General features: G+C 39.0%; 1 protein-coding gene across 3 annotated transcripts in view; it reads right to left on the bottom strand.

The window, feature by feature from the left end:
- Window positions 1-17,030, bottom strand: part of aff4 (AF4/FMR2 family, member 4) — a 49,245-nt gene that overhangs the window by 2,160 nt on the left and 30,055 nt on the right. For all 3 annotated transcript variants that reach the window (XM_084729856.1, XM_084729855.1, XM_084729857.1), the window contains 17 exons: window positions 16,189-16,227; window positions 15,936-16,022; window positions 15,491-15,518; window positions 14,871-14,934; window positions 14,037-14,129; window positions 12,196-12,340; window positions 11,099-11,852; window positions 9,135-9,286; window positions 8,078-8,163; window positions 6,664-6,898; window positions 5,772-5,869; window positions 5,303-5,366; window positions 3,826-3,962; window positions 2,296-2,367; window positions 1,491-1,584; window positions 1,337-1,380; window positions 786-1,003 (listed from right to left, as the gene is read on the bottom strand). In XM_084729856.1, the coding sequence (XP_084585982.1) occupies window positions 786-1,003; window positions 1,337-1,380; window positions 1,491-1,584; window positions 2,296-2,367; window positions 3,826-3,962; window positions 5,303-5,366; window positions 5,772-5,869; window positions 6,664-6,898; window positions 8,078-8,163; window positions 9,135-9,286; window positions 11,099-11,852; window positions 12,196-12,340; window positions 14,037-14,129; window positions 14,871-14,934; window positions 15,491-15,518; window positions 15,936-16,022; window positions 16,189-16,227 (2,410 nt within the window). The remainder of the gene's footprint in view (window positions 1-785; window positions 1,004-1,336; window positions 1,381-1,490; window positions 1,585-2,295; window positions 2,368-3,825; window positions 3,963-5,302; window positions 5,367-5,771; window positions 5,870-6,663; window positions 6,899-8,077; window positions 8,164-9,134; window positions 9,287-11,098; window positions 11,853-12,195; window positions 12,341-14,036; window positions 14,130-14,870; window positions 14,935-15,490; window positions 15,519-15,935; window positions 16,023-16,188; window positions 16,228-17,030) is intronic.

Raw genomic sequence — 17,030 nt, forward strand, 5'->3', positions numbered from 1 at the left:
GGACCACACTGGCTTTATGAAACGTCATCTGCCCCACTTTCAACCTTGCTAGTTTACAACATCAGCGAGAGGAGCTGTAGCCCCAGCTAGCGGCTGGCAGCTGCAGGACATCTTGGACTCAGCAGTAAACTAGCGCTGTACATTAATAAAATACTAATAATTAGTTTAACTGACAAGTATTCTTGGTGTCGAGTTGTAATGTTTAACCATTTAGTTTAATCCTTTAGTTTCGAATTCTCACACTTGAAAAGTTAAAACCAACATATATTTGGTATTTTTGTTTGATGAATTACAAACTATCTGCTGTCAAAATTGTTGTCAATATCGTGTCAAACTAATAATTTCAGCACTAGTGAATACTTTTTAGTTTTTAAAGTATTTTTGCGACCATGACACAGAATACAGTAAAGATGTGAAAGGAAACTTCTGCACCAACGATTTTTTTTTATCTCCAATCAAGTGGAAACAATCCTGTCATTTCAAAATAAATTTCCAAAATTTTCTCTTCACATAAACATCTGAATTTGAAGAATACACAACATAGCATATATAAAATTTTGTTTCGAATTGTTGGGTTAACAACGAATTTATCTTTATATAAAAATATAAAATTTTAGAGTTAGAGATGTCAATTTCCCCCCCAAAATGGTATTGAATATTGATTGATTTTTCAAGGTATTGTTTCAAAGTTAGAAATTTCAGCATCGTGACAACACTAGGAGGGACTGCCTACCTATCCAATTAACAATAATAAAAAAAATTGACAAGCTTTCGAGGTAGTTTACCCTTCTGCTCCTTGGACAGTTGCTCCGCCTGGTCCCAGACCTCGGTGGCGTACAGGAAGTTGGAGGTGACCTGGACGTAGCTGGCGGCCATCTGGTGGATCCGCTGAGGGATGGTCACAGACGAGCTGGCGCTGCTGCTGCTGCTGACTGATGGGTAGCCACCGCCTGTGCCAGGCGACAGCTTGGGAGACACTGGAGAGGGCATACCCGCTGCCTTGCTGCGTTAGGAAACAGACACAAGCAGACATGATCATCTGGTAACTGGTTTAAAAACAGTTTGGTAAATGGTTAAGTTATTTTTAGACGTTAAAACAAACACATGCGACCACATGATAGTTAAATAGAGTGTTGTGTAATGTAATTGCTGCCCACTATGACTCAAAACTGTTTCTCAAAACAACACCTAAAAACAGGTGCAATTACAGCAAATCAACAAGTGTCTGCAGAGACACACAAAACAGTATTTACCAGTTTCCTTAACTTCATGCGAAATCTAAAACTTTAACCCGTAAACTAATTTAATATACTTTTTCTCAACATTCAAGACTTACTTTCCCATTCCAGGAGAGGGAGCCTGGGTGTTACTCAGAGAATTCTGTCAAACAAAATAAGGTGAACAACATTGTTTACACAGTCAGGAGGCTGGTTAAACATTCACAGAAAAAAAGAACACTGCATGCAAGGATTCCAGGAAACGAAAAGTACCTTTAAGTGTTCGGTGAGTGTTTTGGAGTATTTTAGTGCGCTGTCTTTCCTCAGCTTGAATAACCGCAGGTAGAGGAGAGACTGGCATCGAAGGCTGGAAAGAGAAATAGGTTAATATTGATCTAAAACCACAGTTATGTGTAAATACACTACTAATGCTCCATAATCAAATAGCCTTCACCTCAAAGTACTCGGATTCCTGGCTATGGACAGGACAACACAAGGTCTGTGCGATATGATCAAAATCTCATATCCTGATAATTTTATAAACAATGAATCCAGTGAATATATAACATAACCACACGGACAAGCCACATGGACATATTTTTTAAAATTATGTTTTGTACTATATTCCCAGAAAATAAAGGGCAACTTACTCATATTTGATTATTTTTCTCCTTTTATGTAGAACTGTCATGCAAATTCTAAATTAAACATGTATAAAAATATAAAATATTAATGTATGAATTATAAATAGATTAATGGAAAACATTTCAGGTGAAGGAGATCAGTGGTGTTTGAGTCTGTTGTGAGGACAGTAATTTGCAAAATGGGTTTTTTTGGTCCATGTCAGACTTTCCATAAAAACTGAATAAAACGTCTATGTGACAGCAGTAGCCCTTCTTTTAGGTACAAACTCCTCATTTTGTCCTCCTCTTGTTCAATTTACCCCGTTTATTTTGTGTTGCCTTCATGCACCATTTCCTGCCTCCATCCATGCCATGTGGAGGAACTCAAAGTGTTTGCACAGTCCTATCTTGAACGAAATGGAAATCCATCTCCAGATGTTATCCAGTGTACTCACCAAAGCACAGCTAGCCTCTTGTCTGCTGAAGTAGCATCTGGGGCCATGTAGCTTTTTAACTTCATAGTGTATCTGAACACAGAAACAGGACAAATGTTTAGTTCTTAGGAGAAACAACTCTTAAAGTCATTATAGAAACAGAGATTTAGGTGAGTTAAGCTAGTAGCAGCAAGGAGTGTAACAATCCATCGATACAATCCCATCAATGCAAAGTGAAAGCTTTCATCAATACTGATACCCATTTATTTTGAAATTCCAATGACCCACCTTCAGACAATGCTAGCGCCTGGTAGATAATGGCAAATAGTCAAGAAAAAGATGATGAGAATATTTACCCCTGACATATGAATGAATCAAACTAAAAGTATGAAAACAAATAGTCAGGAGACACAACGAGCCTGGGTGGGCATCCAGCCCACTAACGTGTTGTTCTCACCATGGAAATATTAGCTGCTCATTTGTCAGTATTAGGCTGAAAAAAGGTGCATACATTTTCTGTTGGGGGATGCAGTGCAGTGAGTGAGAAAAAATATAAATAATTCATGTTATTTGTGAAGCATTAAGTAGAAGAAAAGTCTGCTAACTACAAGGCTAATTTATGGAATATAAATGCCATAAGCTTAAGCTACTAAAGGTGACTGGAGGTAACCGTTTTGTCTCGGAGTCTTGGCAGTTATTACTGAGCCTAATTTAATACTTATGTTAAATCTTGTCGATGTTAAAGCTGCTGTAGGCTAATTGAACATTCACCCCTCTCTCTGCTGCTTTGTATCACTCTGCTAAGCCCCTCCCACAAATGATGCACAAACATGCAAGCCCATTTTGCTGGGCTTGAAGCCCAACATTAAAGCTGTAATCCGTTGAAACTAGCAAGCAAACTAATGTCTGTTCTATTCGTCTACTTATGTTTGACGTGGTGGTAAGAAAGATCCAAACACACCAAACAGAGCCACTGTGATTGGCTAGTTACGTGCTAGTTAAACCTGATTGGTTGTTTGATTGAGACTGGGTCTAACTTTAATAAAATACATACAAAGGGGCTGGCGCTCTCAGACACATTTTTAAAAGGAACCCTTTGATTAATTATTGTTAATGAGATGCAATGGTCATTACATAAACTAAACTATAATGAAATAATATTGCCTACTGCAGCTTTGATCTGTGTTTTATGTGTGTTTCTTTCTTTTATGGCCAAAAACAGAAAAGAAAGGGATGGCAGCTTCTTCTGTAACTGACTGTGTTAAAGGGGCATATGAATAAAGGTCCTTGAAATTAATCAAATCTAAATTAAAAGAATCAATATAATATTGAGTAGCAGCTAATGTGGCCTTGAGCCACTAGCCTCAAATAGATACAAGGTGCGAGCTACAGAGGTCTGGTAAGTTCACTTCTTTTGTGCACATTGATTTTTTTCACTTTTAAACTTGTATACTTCAGCCCTGACTGACACTGCCTCAAGTAAAATCCGTGGAGTTCCCCTTTAAATTGCAATGCTGTGCCACTGATGATGTTATTTATGTTTGTCCTTACTTGATGAGCTCCACCGTCTCAGCATACATGGGGAAGGGAGACTTGGCCTCCTGGGCGCTCTTCTCCAGAGCGTTACCACATTCAATGAACGACACCACAGCATCCAGGTAGTAAACCGCCTTCTCAAAGCGGTCCAACTGTAAGAGAGGGAACAGACAGGGAGCAGAAATAAACTCAGTGTGTTAGTGAGCACCATCACAGCAGTAGAGGACTAAATGCAGTTCACATGACATTTAATTTGACAAGGTTTTGACATGGCCACGTTACATAACTGACACGGTTTGACTTGGTGTGGATTATATAAACTCTCTTTCCATTAAATAGCAGCAGAAGCAGCCCTGGGAGAGTTGCACACGGCCTCATTCAATTCAAGGTAGAGCTGCGGCTAATTATTACTTTCACTTTCAATAAATCTGATGCTTTTTATTGACTTTGTCCAACCAAAACACAAAGACTACTTATTTGTCATAAATAACATGAAGCTGGAATCAAAGGTTTGACATTTTGCTTAAAAAAAATGACAAATTATTAATCAGTTATAAAAGTAGTTGGCAACTAGTTTTCTTCTGACCAACTAATCAATTAATCAACTAATCAAAGTGCTGCATCACCTCCATTTTTCCAAAATTAATCTGCCTAAAATGCTCTCAGATGTAGATTCGACCAATCTTCAAACCACTGTCAGACATTTTCAAAATGGTAATTCAGATGGATCCTATGACACGTAGTTTTGGCACAGTAGAAGAAAACAATCTCTGTAACTCGGCTCAAAATAACCAAATTTGTCACTTTTTTTACAGAGACTATTTCCACTCATTATCCTCTGAGCTGGACTCAGTGGCTGAAGGAGGTGATGCAGCACCTTAACCTTGAGAAACCGAGGAAAAAAACAAAACTTTTGTCCACAGGAGCCTCCAAAATCTAATGTACTAAATTACTAATTTAAAGCAACTAAAATGCAGCTGCTTAAACTGCTAAAATATAAAATAAATAAACAATAAGTGTTTTATTCATTCCTACATTTTATTCACTTTCTAATTAACTGATTTTTGATTTTAGCAGTTACCATCCTCTGTATAAATACAAATGCAGAAGCAAAATAATGATTCAAGGATTTCAAGTGGAAATAAAATGCAGCAGAGTCGGGTGTCTCATGAGCCCCAGGTAAGTAAGTGACACCTGACCTGCAGTTAAATATAGCAACATGTTCATTGTTCAGCAGCCTGGTAACAAAAGCATTTTTGTTTTTGTTTGTTCTTGGATGTCTACCTGATTACAAATGGGATTTGGAAAACTTTGATGTAAATTTCTGAGTCAATACAACAAACATGAAACCATGTTCTAATATCCAACAGTGAGCCCTATGCAAAATCCTACTGGGATGTTTTTTTTACTCTCCTCTCACTTCTTTGCATGCAGCAACTGACACAAACAGCTCAATTTCATATGTAAATAGTCACTAGGTGCTCGCTCTTACCAGTGCATCTGCATTGTGTTTGAGTTTCTTGGCCTCTTGTAAGTAGTGATCTGCAGAATGGACCCTGAAACAAAATTGTTTTAAAAATTAATTATAAAAAAACAGCCCAACAGAAACAATTTTACAAAACTGTGCATTTCCTCTAAGCATAAAACCTGTACAGTACAAATAAAAACATTCTCTTAAATCCTTATTATTCCATCAAAATCAAACTCTGAAACAAAAAACACAAAACTAAGAAGGAACACTGTGTTGTTTCTTTACCTCTGCATGAAAAGAACACAGACTCCCAACAGAGCACCTTTTAAAATGGAAATTTACGTCATCTCTGCTGCACGCAGGCACATCTATTCATGACCTCCCCAACCTCCTACAGCTTTATGCATCAAAGGCAACCCTAGATCCCCACAGCAGTTCTTTCTGCATACCCTGCTGAGGGGTTATCCACAGTGGAAAGAGCTCCTCTTACCTGTCCTCAAACACCAGCTTGGATCTCTGAGACTTGGAGCCGTCCGTGGAGAGCGGCGGCACGGCCAGCTGGTTATCACAGCCCTTTGAGGATTTCTCCTGCAGAGACAGCGAGCAAGAGGGAATAAAGTTACAGGAAGAAAGACAGCCTGGTGTTTGAAGTGGAGGATAAAACAGAGAAAAAGGTGAGACTGAGGGAGTCTGGAGGTAGACATGTTTCACGCTCTATGGATATTGGGAATAAATAATATATACTGTAGGCCCAAATAAATACCTGAATCATTAGTGTCATGAATCATATTTAAAAACATGCATGCCCTAAGTGCTAATTAATATTAAAAGCCATCAGGCTATGCTCTCAACACTCTTTGTTAACCCTTTAATGCTGCGTTCCAGCATTAAATGCCAGAATTTCACCACTCCCTAAAAGAAAAAGTACAACGCAACACCACTCTAAGTCAGAATTTCTACTTGTGAACTCATAGTCTCGCATGGCAGGACCTCTCTCCAAAGCGTTCATCACTGGAGAAAGGTGAGGAAATGACATTTGGTGTAGCTGTACTGTTGACCAGGTGGAAACCGTACACTTTTAGAGTCGCAGGGCTTAAACACGCTATTCAGTGTCAGAAACCGGTTGTGCTAACGAAAAGATAAAAAGGAAAAATTTGTCATGAATCATGAGAATTGTGAACCTGGAAAAAAAGACAGCAGAGGGCAATGAAAAACAGGAGTCTCTCAGGAAAATCGGGAAGGTTGGCAAATGTTCTTCCCACTTGTTATTCAAGTTCCCTAGAGAAAACGCTGCACAGCTGGCAAACATGATGAAAGATTGCACGCCAACTTCCCAGTTTTCACAAATACGAATGCCCGGCATTAAGGTTGCTCACACCCACCTTGCCCTCGCGTGTGCTACGTCCCTTGTCCTCTCCTTTTCTGTGTTTGGAGGTGGAGTTGCTCTTGGTGCTGTGGCTTCCCTCCTTCCCACTTCCTGTCCCGCTGGACAAAGAGGTCGAAGACTGGCTGACTGTCCTCTTCCGACTTGGATGCTCTGCCTTGGGGGTCCGTTGAAGACCTGACATGGAGGGAGAGGGGACTGGCTCCTCTTTCTTCTCCAGAGACCTTTTAGACCTGGTGGGATGTGAATAATCAGTGTAATACACATTATTACTTAAAGGGACAGTTCAGCTTATTTGAAGTGGGATTGTATGAGGTACTTATTAATCAGTGTATTACCTACAGTAAATAAATGAATGCTATTGCTAACCCTTTTTGTATGTGGGATTTGCAAACATTTAAGCTTTTGAACGTATTAAAAAGAGATACTTTGACTATGAACAATGCAATTTAAAAAAACTTTTTTTTTCAATTTCCTGAAAAGTGACAGTTTTAGACACACAAGGTTTATGCTCAACAAGACGGTAAGTTTTAAGTGTATGCTATATTTAGAATATTTTCATCACTTTACCTTGCTGTCAGATTGCCCTTTCCTATGGGAAACTACCATCACATAAACCAAATATCACTCTCTCCAAACCACCCAAACTCCATTGTCAAAATCAGTAATTTTACCAAGCAAAACATGAAGTTTTACTGCTGCCTTGATTGCTTAGGTTTTTTTTATTTGTTGTGTGACTTTGGCAGTTTATAATGATAGTTTACATTCACAGAAGTCACACAACAACACAAACAAACTAAGATCAAGGCAGGGGTAGACCGGCAACATAAGTGTTCTGCAAGGTAAAATTAATGAGTGCACCAACAGGGTTTGGCTGAAAATATTTTTTTAGGTGGCTAAAATACATTTTTGCTGCCGACTCTGTCCACAGCAGTGCACTGCTTCTTACACCAGTACTTCTGCAGCTTCTCCCATATACAGTAATACAGTGACTAGGTACCTCATACAACCGCACTTCAAAAAAAATCTCAACAATCCCTTTAAATGGATCTGTTTTGTAGCAGTTATACACTCTGAATCACAAAACATTAACACTCAAAGATTAAATATTAACATTTCAAGTATTTCAACATTAAGAACTTAGCAGAGATGTCATTAGAATAAAGGTTAACAGGCTGTAATGTAATAAACAAGCCACGTCACTGAGCTTTTAAACTTAAATTTTTATGACGCTCATTAGAGTTTATAGGGTTTATTTGTGAGTTGTAAGAACAGAGAAAAAGACATCTGGAAAGCCTCGTTCTGCCTGTTACAAAATGAAGTTCAATTGTCACACCAAGTGCGCCGAGTGTTCCTGGTGTGCAGAGGGTTCATGGTGAATGATAATCAGGAGGGAAAAGAAGAATACTCACTCTTTACTGCTGTTCTTATGATGGGACAGAGACTTATCCTCCAGCTTGCATCGCTTGCTCTCTGGCTTGGTGCCTTCTTCGTCGTTCTAAAGAGAAAAAAGATCACAGAAAATTAAAAACAAAGACACATTAAAGGATTTATTGATGTATGTGCGTGTGCCTCTGTAGAGAGTGATTTTAAAAAGGTACAGTGCAACCCTCTGCCAATGCTGGCTGTTACACCCTGAGATATCAGCTAAGTCTCTTTTCTCTGGTAGTTTCACAGCTATGATTAAAAAACTTGCACCATCACCTAATGGCAGAATTTCCAGATCTGGATATCCACCAAAATTTAATCAATTGTTCTTTGGCTCAAAGGCATTTTCTTGTTTTAAACGAAATCTGTTTGAAGGTTATTTTAAGAGACTTGGTTTCCTTTGGAAGGCCAACTAAAATGGAACATCATAAGTTCCCTTATAAAAGCAATAACAAATACAAGCTCTCAATGAATCACGATTCAGGGTGCAAGATCGTACTGAAAACACCACCCTCTAAAAAAGTTTTAGAGCAGGGGTCTCAAACAGCCTTTCACACCCCTTGACAATGCTACAAATGACGTGTTTAAAATGTGTGTTGTTCAGTTGCACAAGTGACGTGACACAACAGAAATGGCATGAGAAAATAAGTGCAGATGAAAAATTAAAAGTAAAAATCATAAAAATAAGACAGGTCTGCTGCTAGTATGCCAGTTTGTAAGTCTATTACCTGTTACTTTGTATACAGACAGTGGTTCAATTCAAAGTAAGGCATTTAAATTCAAAATAAAGTTAAATTAAACCTTTTTTTCATTAAAAATAGGTAATTAAAATGATCAGTGATTATCAATAATGACTAAAATAAAGCATTTTATCCTGATTGTCCAGCCCTCCTTAAACATCTATATGTTAAAGTAAAATTTACACTTACAGGGAAAATCTGATATTTTACTCTCCTTTTACTCTTCCTAAAGTGATAAAAAAAAATGCACTCATCAGGAGTAGCATCAAAGCAGCAAAGAACACAAACAGGAATTCCATACCTTGTGTTTCCTCTTGGTCTTACTCGAGGTCTTCTCAGAGCTCTGTTTGCTGAAGTCTTTGCTGTCTCTGTCTAGAGAGTCATCCCTCTCCGCTTTTATCTCGACAGGCTCCTTGTAGGGCCGCCCTGGGATCCTTGACAGCAGGTTGAGATCTATAGGAAATGGGAAGGAAAGGGAAGGGTAGGGTTCAGTTAGGTCCAAAGTAAAGACAAGCGTCACAAGTGTGCACTCAAGCTAGACGAGTATAAAACAAGTGCACAGAATACAGTGAGAATTTGTACAAGACCATGTCCTGATTGAATACAATGTGTCTGAACTGTGCAGTGCTAAACTTTTGTCAGATGCCCTGTTTCTATTTATCCATGATGCTACTGTTGAAAGTGCTGCAAAACAGTTGATTCATTCTGTTAAGATAAAGTGTTATCTGTTTGATTCCTCCTACGGTGTCAGCTAGCCGGAGGGAGACTGCCAGAGAGCTACTTATAAAGCTAACTGACAATCGCTAATAGCAACCTACTAACGAAACATATAAAATATCAAAGTATAACATGTTTTCTATTTAAAAAGAAGAACATAAGAAGTAGGGCTGTCTCCAACTCAGGCTTTTTTTTAGTTGAATCGGATTTGTCCATCCAATACGAACATTCAATGATTAGTGTTTTTGTTTTTGATTTTGTGTTTTACGAGTAAGACTCACATTTTAAAACATCTGACAACATGAAAACATCTGATTTTCACACACTCAGAGAAAGTAAAAGTCTGTGGCCTCCTATGGCTCAGTTATAAAATCAATTGGACCTGCAAAACATCTCCCTCCAGGCTGTAGCAGCATTGCAGCTGCTGTCTGGCATCACCTGCCCGGCACACTCTTCTTCACACCGTAAATTTAGAGTTTATTTTGATCAAACCAGAGCTGGTGACTGTTGGAACCGTGGAAATACGACCAAAGACGTTTTTGGTGAGTTTTATTTCGTTCCTGTCTGTTTGAATGAAGCCGATGATGATGTTTTGCAGTTTAGTCTAGTGAGTTTGCAGATAACAATAAAACAGCTTTCTTTCTTTTTTTTTTTTCAAATACGTATATTACTCTCTCACTGTAGTGATCCTTTTCATAATGTTGTCAGAGACTTACAATATCATTCTGAGTCTGTCAGTGACAAAAACAAGCACAAGCAAGTGTCAGCTACCCTGTGCGCTGCACTCGGCTGAAGTGTCTGACAGCACATCACCTACGCTCTGTTTCTTTCTCTCTTGTCTGCCTCAATCAGTTAGTTTTGTTGTTTATGATGATTTAGACACTCTGTAAATTTTACGGCCTGTCATGCTGTTGCATTGTTGTGTACAATGATGCAGCTAAATAATAAGAACTGAAACTTGTTTACCAAACCACTTGTTTGACCTTCTCTCATCATCTTTTTATTAAGTGTGCCAGCTAATATGAAAATATACTTATGATTCCCCTTGATTTCTCTTTGAAATTTTCTCCCTGCGACCAGTTTTATCTTTTAATTGTAATGCACACTGACTGACAAAGAAATAAAAGGACTCGAGGAATCTCAGTTGTTTGAGGGGTCTCTGACTAATGATTTAAATTTTCGACTTTGAGCGAGCAGTCCTCGTTAGAAGATAGCAAGTACTCACCCACCTTCTACTTGAGTGGTTACATCTCCAGTCTGATCTCAAGAGCACAGCTGATAGGTACATTGCACGGTGGGGAATTATCTTTTCAAAATGTGGACATTTACCACCCACTGACTGATAAATGTTCACATTCATCGTTATCATTATTTTGTGTTTGAAATCTAGCAGCCACTTTCTTCTTTTACCTGCTTCTGGCTGATCCTAATTTCCCACCCTGTTAATGTTTTTGATTACATGAAGAAGTGCATATTTTAACAGATTCAACGCCCCATGTTATGTTTCAATTAGGACACAGTATCTGACTCTAAGCAGTTTTGACTCACCTATCTTCACTAGTAAAACCTGCTGTTGCGGCGGCCTCGCTGGGTACCGCTCCTCAGGGTCGCTGAGTGGAGACAACAACTCTTTCTCCTCCATGGGAGAAAACACACACACAGGCGTCCTGATACTCTCTGTGTACTTGGGCGTCTGCGATGAGGATGGGATGCTGTCATTCCCCTCAGAGTCCGATGATGAAGAGTCCGTATCAACAAACTCCCGAGACTTCTGGGAAGTCTTGGTGGGCGCCTTGGCCTTGCGTTTATCTGCCGTGGTGGTGACAGCAGCCGTCGTGGGCCTCGGAGAGGATTTAGGCTCTTTTTTGATGCTCGGTTTGCGGGAACCTTTCGTGGCAGCTTTGGGCCGATGAGGAGGAATCTCCGGAGGCGCCTCAGTCTCCACTTTCAGACCTCCCTTGGGCTCCTCCACCACTGGGGGCTTCTCAGACTTTTTAGGCTGTTTTTTACCCACACTCCTTCGTGGGTTCGTGCTACCCTCACTCTGGGCGGGGGATTTTTGCCGGCCACGACCGCCCTCTGCGCCCTTTTGCGCTGCTCGTAGGTCCCTGCCGGGGGTGGGTGTTGTTGAGTCTTTTGACCCACCTCCCTGGCTGCCGTAGCTGCGTCCTGAGCCGTTGTCTCTTCCCTCTTTCTTGCACTTGGTCGGAACATTATTGTCCACTGGAGAAGCTGGTGAGAACTGCTTGGTCTTCTTGAACCAGTTGTCCAGCTGCCATTTGTTGGCCATGGCTGGTTCAGGCTGAAGGGAAGCAGAAGAACACAAAGATGTCAGAAATGATCTTCGTGAGAAAAAAAAATGAATTATTATTATTGGCCAGAAGAAAAAACAATCAATGTGTTGTAATAATCTGAATACAAAACAAGAGTGAATGAAGTTACATACAGTTTTCTCAAAAACACATAAAAAAAGTGACACTTAAATTAAAAGTAACCTCTACTTCATAATCCAATCAACATTTAAGATGTGTCAAAATCATATTTAATAATTTTTAAGGCCTATATTTCACATTATTGGACTCCAGACTACGTTTAAAGGACCAACAGAAACCAGGTTGTACAAAGTTAATGTTTTGTGTCATTACTTCGGGAGAGGCGGGCCGCGGGTGCTCATTGGCTTCGCTGTCCGTCGTGCTGCTTTCACTCTCGCTGTCGGAGCCTGAGCTGCTCTCTGAGCCGCTGTGGCTGCTCGAATCGTCCCTCGACTGCTCCGCTCCTTCACTGTTATTGCTGTAGTTAGAGTCAAACAGAATTATACTGTGTGTAAAAAAAAATACATATTCAGTCATGCTGAAATTGCAGATAAGATTTAAAACACAGGGCATGATTCAGTTGTGTGTATGCATAGATCAATAAATACAAGTACACAGTTACAGTTCACAGTTGAGCTATAATGATAATAATAATGTGAGCATCCACACTGATGAATGATAACAGCTGGCAGTATGCCTCAAGTAAAACTACATTTTTAATATGCACTCAGCAGCCTAATAAGTTGTGGGCTATACTAAACGCAGGTGTAGCTGTCAGTGTTTTTATCATTCACCAAATTGCTCTGAAAGTTATTCCAACAATATAATTCACTACTGTTCACTCCTGCTGTCTTTGTAGTTGTGGTATGGACCCCATCCACTTGAAGTAGAATGATTTTTAAAACAATATAGTTATAATTATAGTCGTCATTCTTGATATGGGTGGTCCTGTAGGGACAAATCTTTTCGCTCATTGTGAAGATTTGAACTGTTCAATGGGCCGATAATCTCTGGACAATAAGCAACAGTTTTATAACGGAGGATTATTCTTAACCACGACATAAAGCTTCTGTTCTATTCATGATTTGTAATTTGCACATTTTTCAGCTGTGTTTTTCTAGAATTGGGTATTTGCTTCACACTACAGTCCTTGTGTCACTGATAACTCCCACGGCTGGCCTTGGGCAGCAACAAGGACAGAATCTGCCAGAAACTGCACTTTATTTTTCACACTTAGGAACTTTCTGTACTCATGGAGAAACCCTGGGAAGTGTATTTCTGAACCAACAACAAAGGAATAAGTCCAGACTTAATATAATTTTATAAAAAAGCCAATTTTTGAGGTTTAACAAAAAAACAAACAAACAAACAAACCAAAAATAAGCGAATTGATTATTTCATATCAAAGACCAAAAGATATTCCTCTTTCAGTTCAGATTGTGCCACTGAGCTGATGATTCAGTTTTAATTTCGGATTGCTCCTAGGGACATGATTTTATTAATACCAACATGGATACTGCTTATTGATACTGATCAATTATCAATAATCTTGCTGATACTACTTTGCATAGTTTGATGCATGACAAGAAAACATGCATAAGTGTGAAAGGTGGTGGTAATCTCCTGAGCTAACAAGGACCAGTGTTAATAAAATGAGAATAGCTGGCCTAGTCCACCTTAAACGTCAGTCCACCTTAGGTGAGCCTGCAGCATTTATTCACAGACAAACAGCCTAAGAACTGTAAGCAAACAGCACTTCACTGCTACTTTCACAGCTATAACGTCACACATGCTCTCTCAACTGAGCACACGTCAACAGCGAGACTAGAGTGAATTAACGTCACATAAATACAGTTAGCTGAAGCGTTTGTCCAGGAGCTTATAAATATTTCACTACTGACCAATCAGGAACTGGTACCAATTTAGTACTGGCTTTTGATACCCATCCCTAATTGCCTCATCCATATGAGAACATAATATAAGATACAAAATGACAGAAAAGAAGAAAGTTACCTAAAATAAATGTCTTTGAATATAATGCAAGTCAAAACCAAACATGGCCTGAGAATTTAAGCTGGAGTCAACATCTCCCTGCTACAGTCATAACAAAAACTCATATCACACAGTGTTCAAATTTCACAGAAGCAGATGTAGTCCTGTGTGTGCTTGTGTACCTTGCTGATGTGTTCCTCGAGGCATTCTTGGCAGAGTCCTGTTCTCCATCACTGTCCTCACTGCTGCTCAGCTTCAGGTCATCTTCCAGCATACTGAGATACAGGAATGAAACTAAATTAAATCTTTTTATTTTATTACCGCAGTGTAATTGCTACAGTTCGGGATTGCTGGCTCCGCATGACTGAGGCCATCTATGCACGTCTGGTTTCTTTAGGTTTCTTAATTTACATTAGGGATGAATGAGTACAACATTATCTGTATCTGGGAATGGGTTATTGGTCAGGGTTTATTTTGCAATAATGACCTGCTCACTGTACATTATCCTGTTTATTGCATGGTTACTTACTTAAAAAAAAAAATCAATAATTTTACACAAAATATTTGTTTTAAACTGATTTTATGGATTTAAAATGAATTTATTGTTCCTCCAGAGTCTATAATCAGAACTGTGTCCATAGCAACGGTCTGTTCTTCATAGCAACGGTCTGTTATACAGAAATAACAGACCTTAATGCTGTAATTGACCAGTCAGCGTTGAGTATTTAACAAAGCCATGTAATAAAATGCCTTTACTGCTTGGCATCAAGCCAAAACTTGTGTAATATTAGCTACCCAATAATGATTTCCCTTCGTCACAACTACAGATACTGACAGTTTTCTCTGATGATACTTGCACCCATATAAAGTACACTATCCATACTCCTTTCAGATTAATACTCACTCAACCCTACTCCAGATAAATATGTGTTTTAATGTCCTGCTCTCTGTTGTGTGAATCCATACTGGAAAAACTACAAACATGGGTTCATGATGACAAAGGATGAAACACTTACGTTGGCTGGTCATCACAAGCTTTGGGCTGGTGGCTGCCTGAGCTCTTGGAAGAACTGGCTCGCTCTAGAAACACACAAACAAACCTCATGAGCAATAACTGGACGCAAACATGCAAATCAAATATAAAGATGCACCAATCGATCTGCCAGCGATTGGAACTGGATGACTTTCAGTTTGGCCAGCTATAACTTCACAGCTGTGAGTGAAGATGACTGAGTTTTTAATTTGTAATACCTGTTAGGCCAAAATCAGCTGTGGAACAACAACCACAAAAATGTTCAGAAAAACAAACTTATTTAGACACTTAGAACACCATCACCCTGCTGAACGCATCCAATTTGAAGACGCTAGTAAAGGTAAAGTGTAGTGTAGGTAAAGCTAGAGGGCATGCAGAGCTATCCGCGAGCTGGCAGTCTCTGCTACATTTCACTAGTATCAGCAATTCAAGCCAAAAAGAAGAAAGAGGGGAAATCAGAATCAGCATGTAAGACTTTTTTTTAATAAAAAAAGTTGGAATCGGCCAACAAAATTGCAAATAGTGCATCTCTAATCAGAAATATAGACAGTATAAATACATAATTGTTTGGTAAACATTGTATTGGATGTGTGTGATACTCACTGTGTCCACCTGGAAAAGGATGAGAATCCTGAGGTAAAGAAAAGACATATTCTGAATTATTCTGATGATCCTTTTTGTCTTTTCATGCATTACCATATAACGTGTTTGTTAAGCAAATTAATCAATCAATAAATCAACTAAAAAAGATTTATTCCTCCTTGAATTTGTGGCAGTTTATATTTACATGACAGCACTTCACGAAACAAACACCAAAGCTGACTGAAAAGTAGTTCTTCTTCTATCAGATTAAATATTCATCAATATTAACCCCCATGACACATCATAGTTCCAATTAGACATTCATTAAACAAGATTTGTCTTGATTGGCTGCATGTGTTATGTAAGGTCAACACCATACAAAAGTAATAACAAATAATTAAGTGTAATTAATTCATCATGACAGATTCATTTGAACGGTAAACACAGGGACTGGTGTGATGCTGACCTTGGTGGGGAATGGAAACTTGGAGGGCTCAGTTTTGCAGGGGGTGTGGATGGCTGTCAGCGGAGGGGGCCACGACTGAGTCATTTCCTGAAAGACGGGAAAAAAAAAGAGAAAAACACACACACACAGGGAAAGAATGTGCAAATTAGTTGTGAGGTGTGAGTAATGCAAAATGCTCTTTCACTGACTTCAGGCAGCAGGCTTTTCTATGAATGCTCAAGAGATTTTAATCAAAACATAGCGACATACGTACCTTCAGGATCTCGTCGACACAGTTTGCGTCACCAGATCCCTAAAGACGAAGGAGGGGAAATACAAGTTTAGCACATGTTCATGAAGAAAATGATGCAGCAGGTGAACATCCATTTTCAGTGGCATGAGTCATTCTTTGGGCATTTTATGAGACATATGAGTTCAGTCAGACCAAATGCACCCTGCTGTGAGATAATCTATTCCAGTTATTACATCATTACAAATACATGCTCCAAACATAAACACTGCTCTGCCGTTCTAAGTCTATATATTCCACATGCAACAGCCACTAGTATTGATTTATATCTTAAAGTTTAACTTTTTCAACCTGAACCCTATTTTTCCATCATTTAGTCACTAATGGTGACAACATTTTTAAAAAATGTTTCAGTATTGAGGGAAACCACTGCAGCAGGCAAAAAGGAAACTAAGCTACAGTGTAATTCCTACAGGTAGAGTTGTCATGACACCAGAATTTTAAACTACATACAATACTCGTGTTTAAAATGATAATCAATCTCTCTTTCAATACCACAGCAAAAAGATAAAAAAGGCAGAACAATATTTTTCTTTTTTTTTCAGAACCTGCACACAGTGCTGGTGCATAAAGAGTCAGTGAGAACTGTTATGCTGCAAGCCAAATTTCAGGTAGAACAATAAAGGCTGAACTGAAATAAGATCTTGAACGAGCACTTAAGATATATACTATCAAAAGGTAGTATTAGGTTGTTTTTAAACAAGTAGTTTTGAAAAACTGTCGATACTTGGATACTTTTGACAAGGTTACCTCTGGAAAACTGCACACCATCAGCGCTTCCACTAAAAGTGCTTGCTTTTTGCTAA

Source organism: Lutjanus erythropterus, chromosome 11, assembly GCF_056507025.1.
Source record: "Lutjanus erythropterus isolate fLutEry1 chromosome 11, fLutEry1.hap2, whole genome shotgun sequence".
In the NCBI taxonomy this organism is placed as follows: domain Eukaryota; kingdom Metazoa; phylum Chordata; class Actinopteri; order Lutjaniformes; family Lutjanidae; genus Lutjanus; species Lutjanus erythropterus.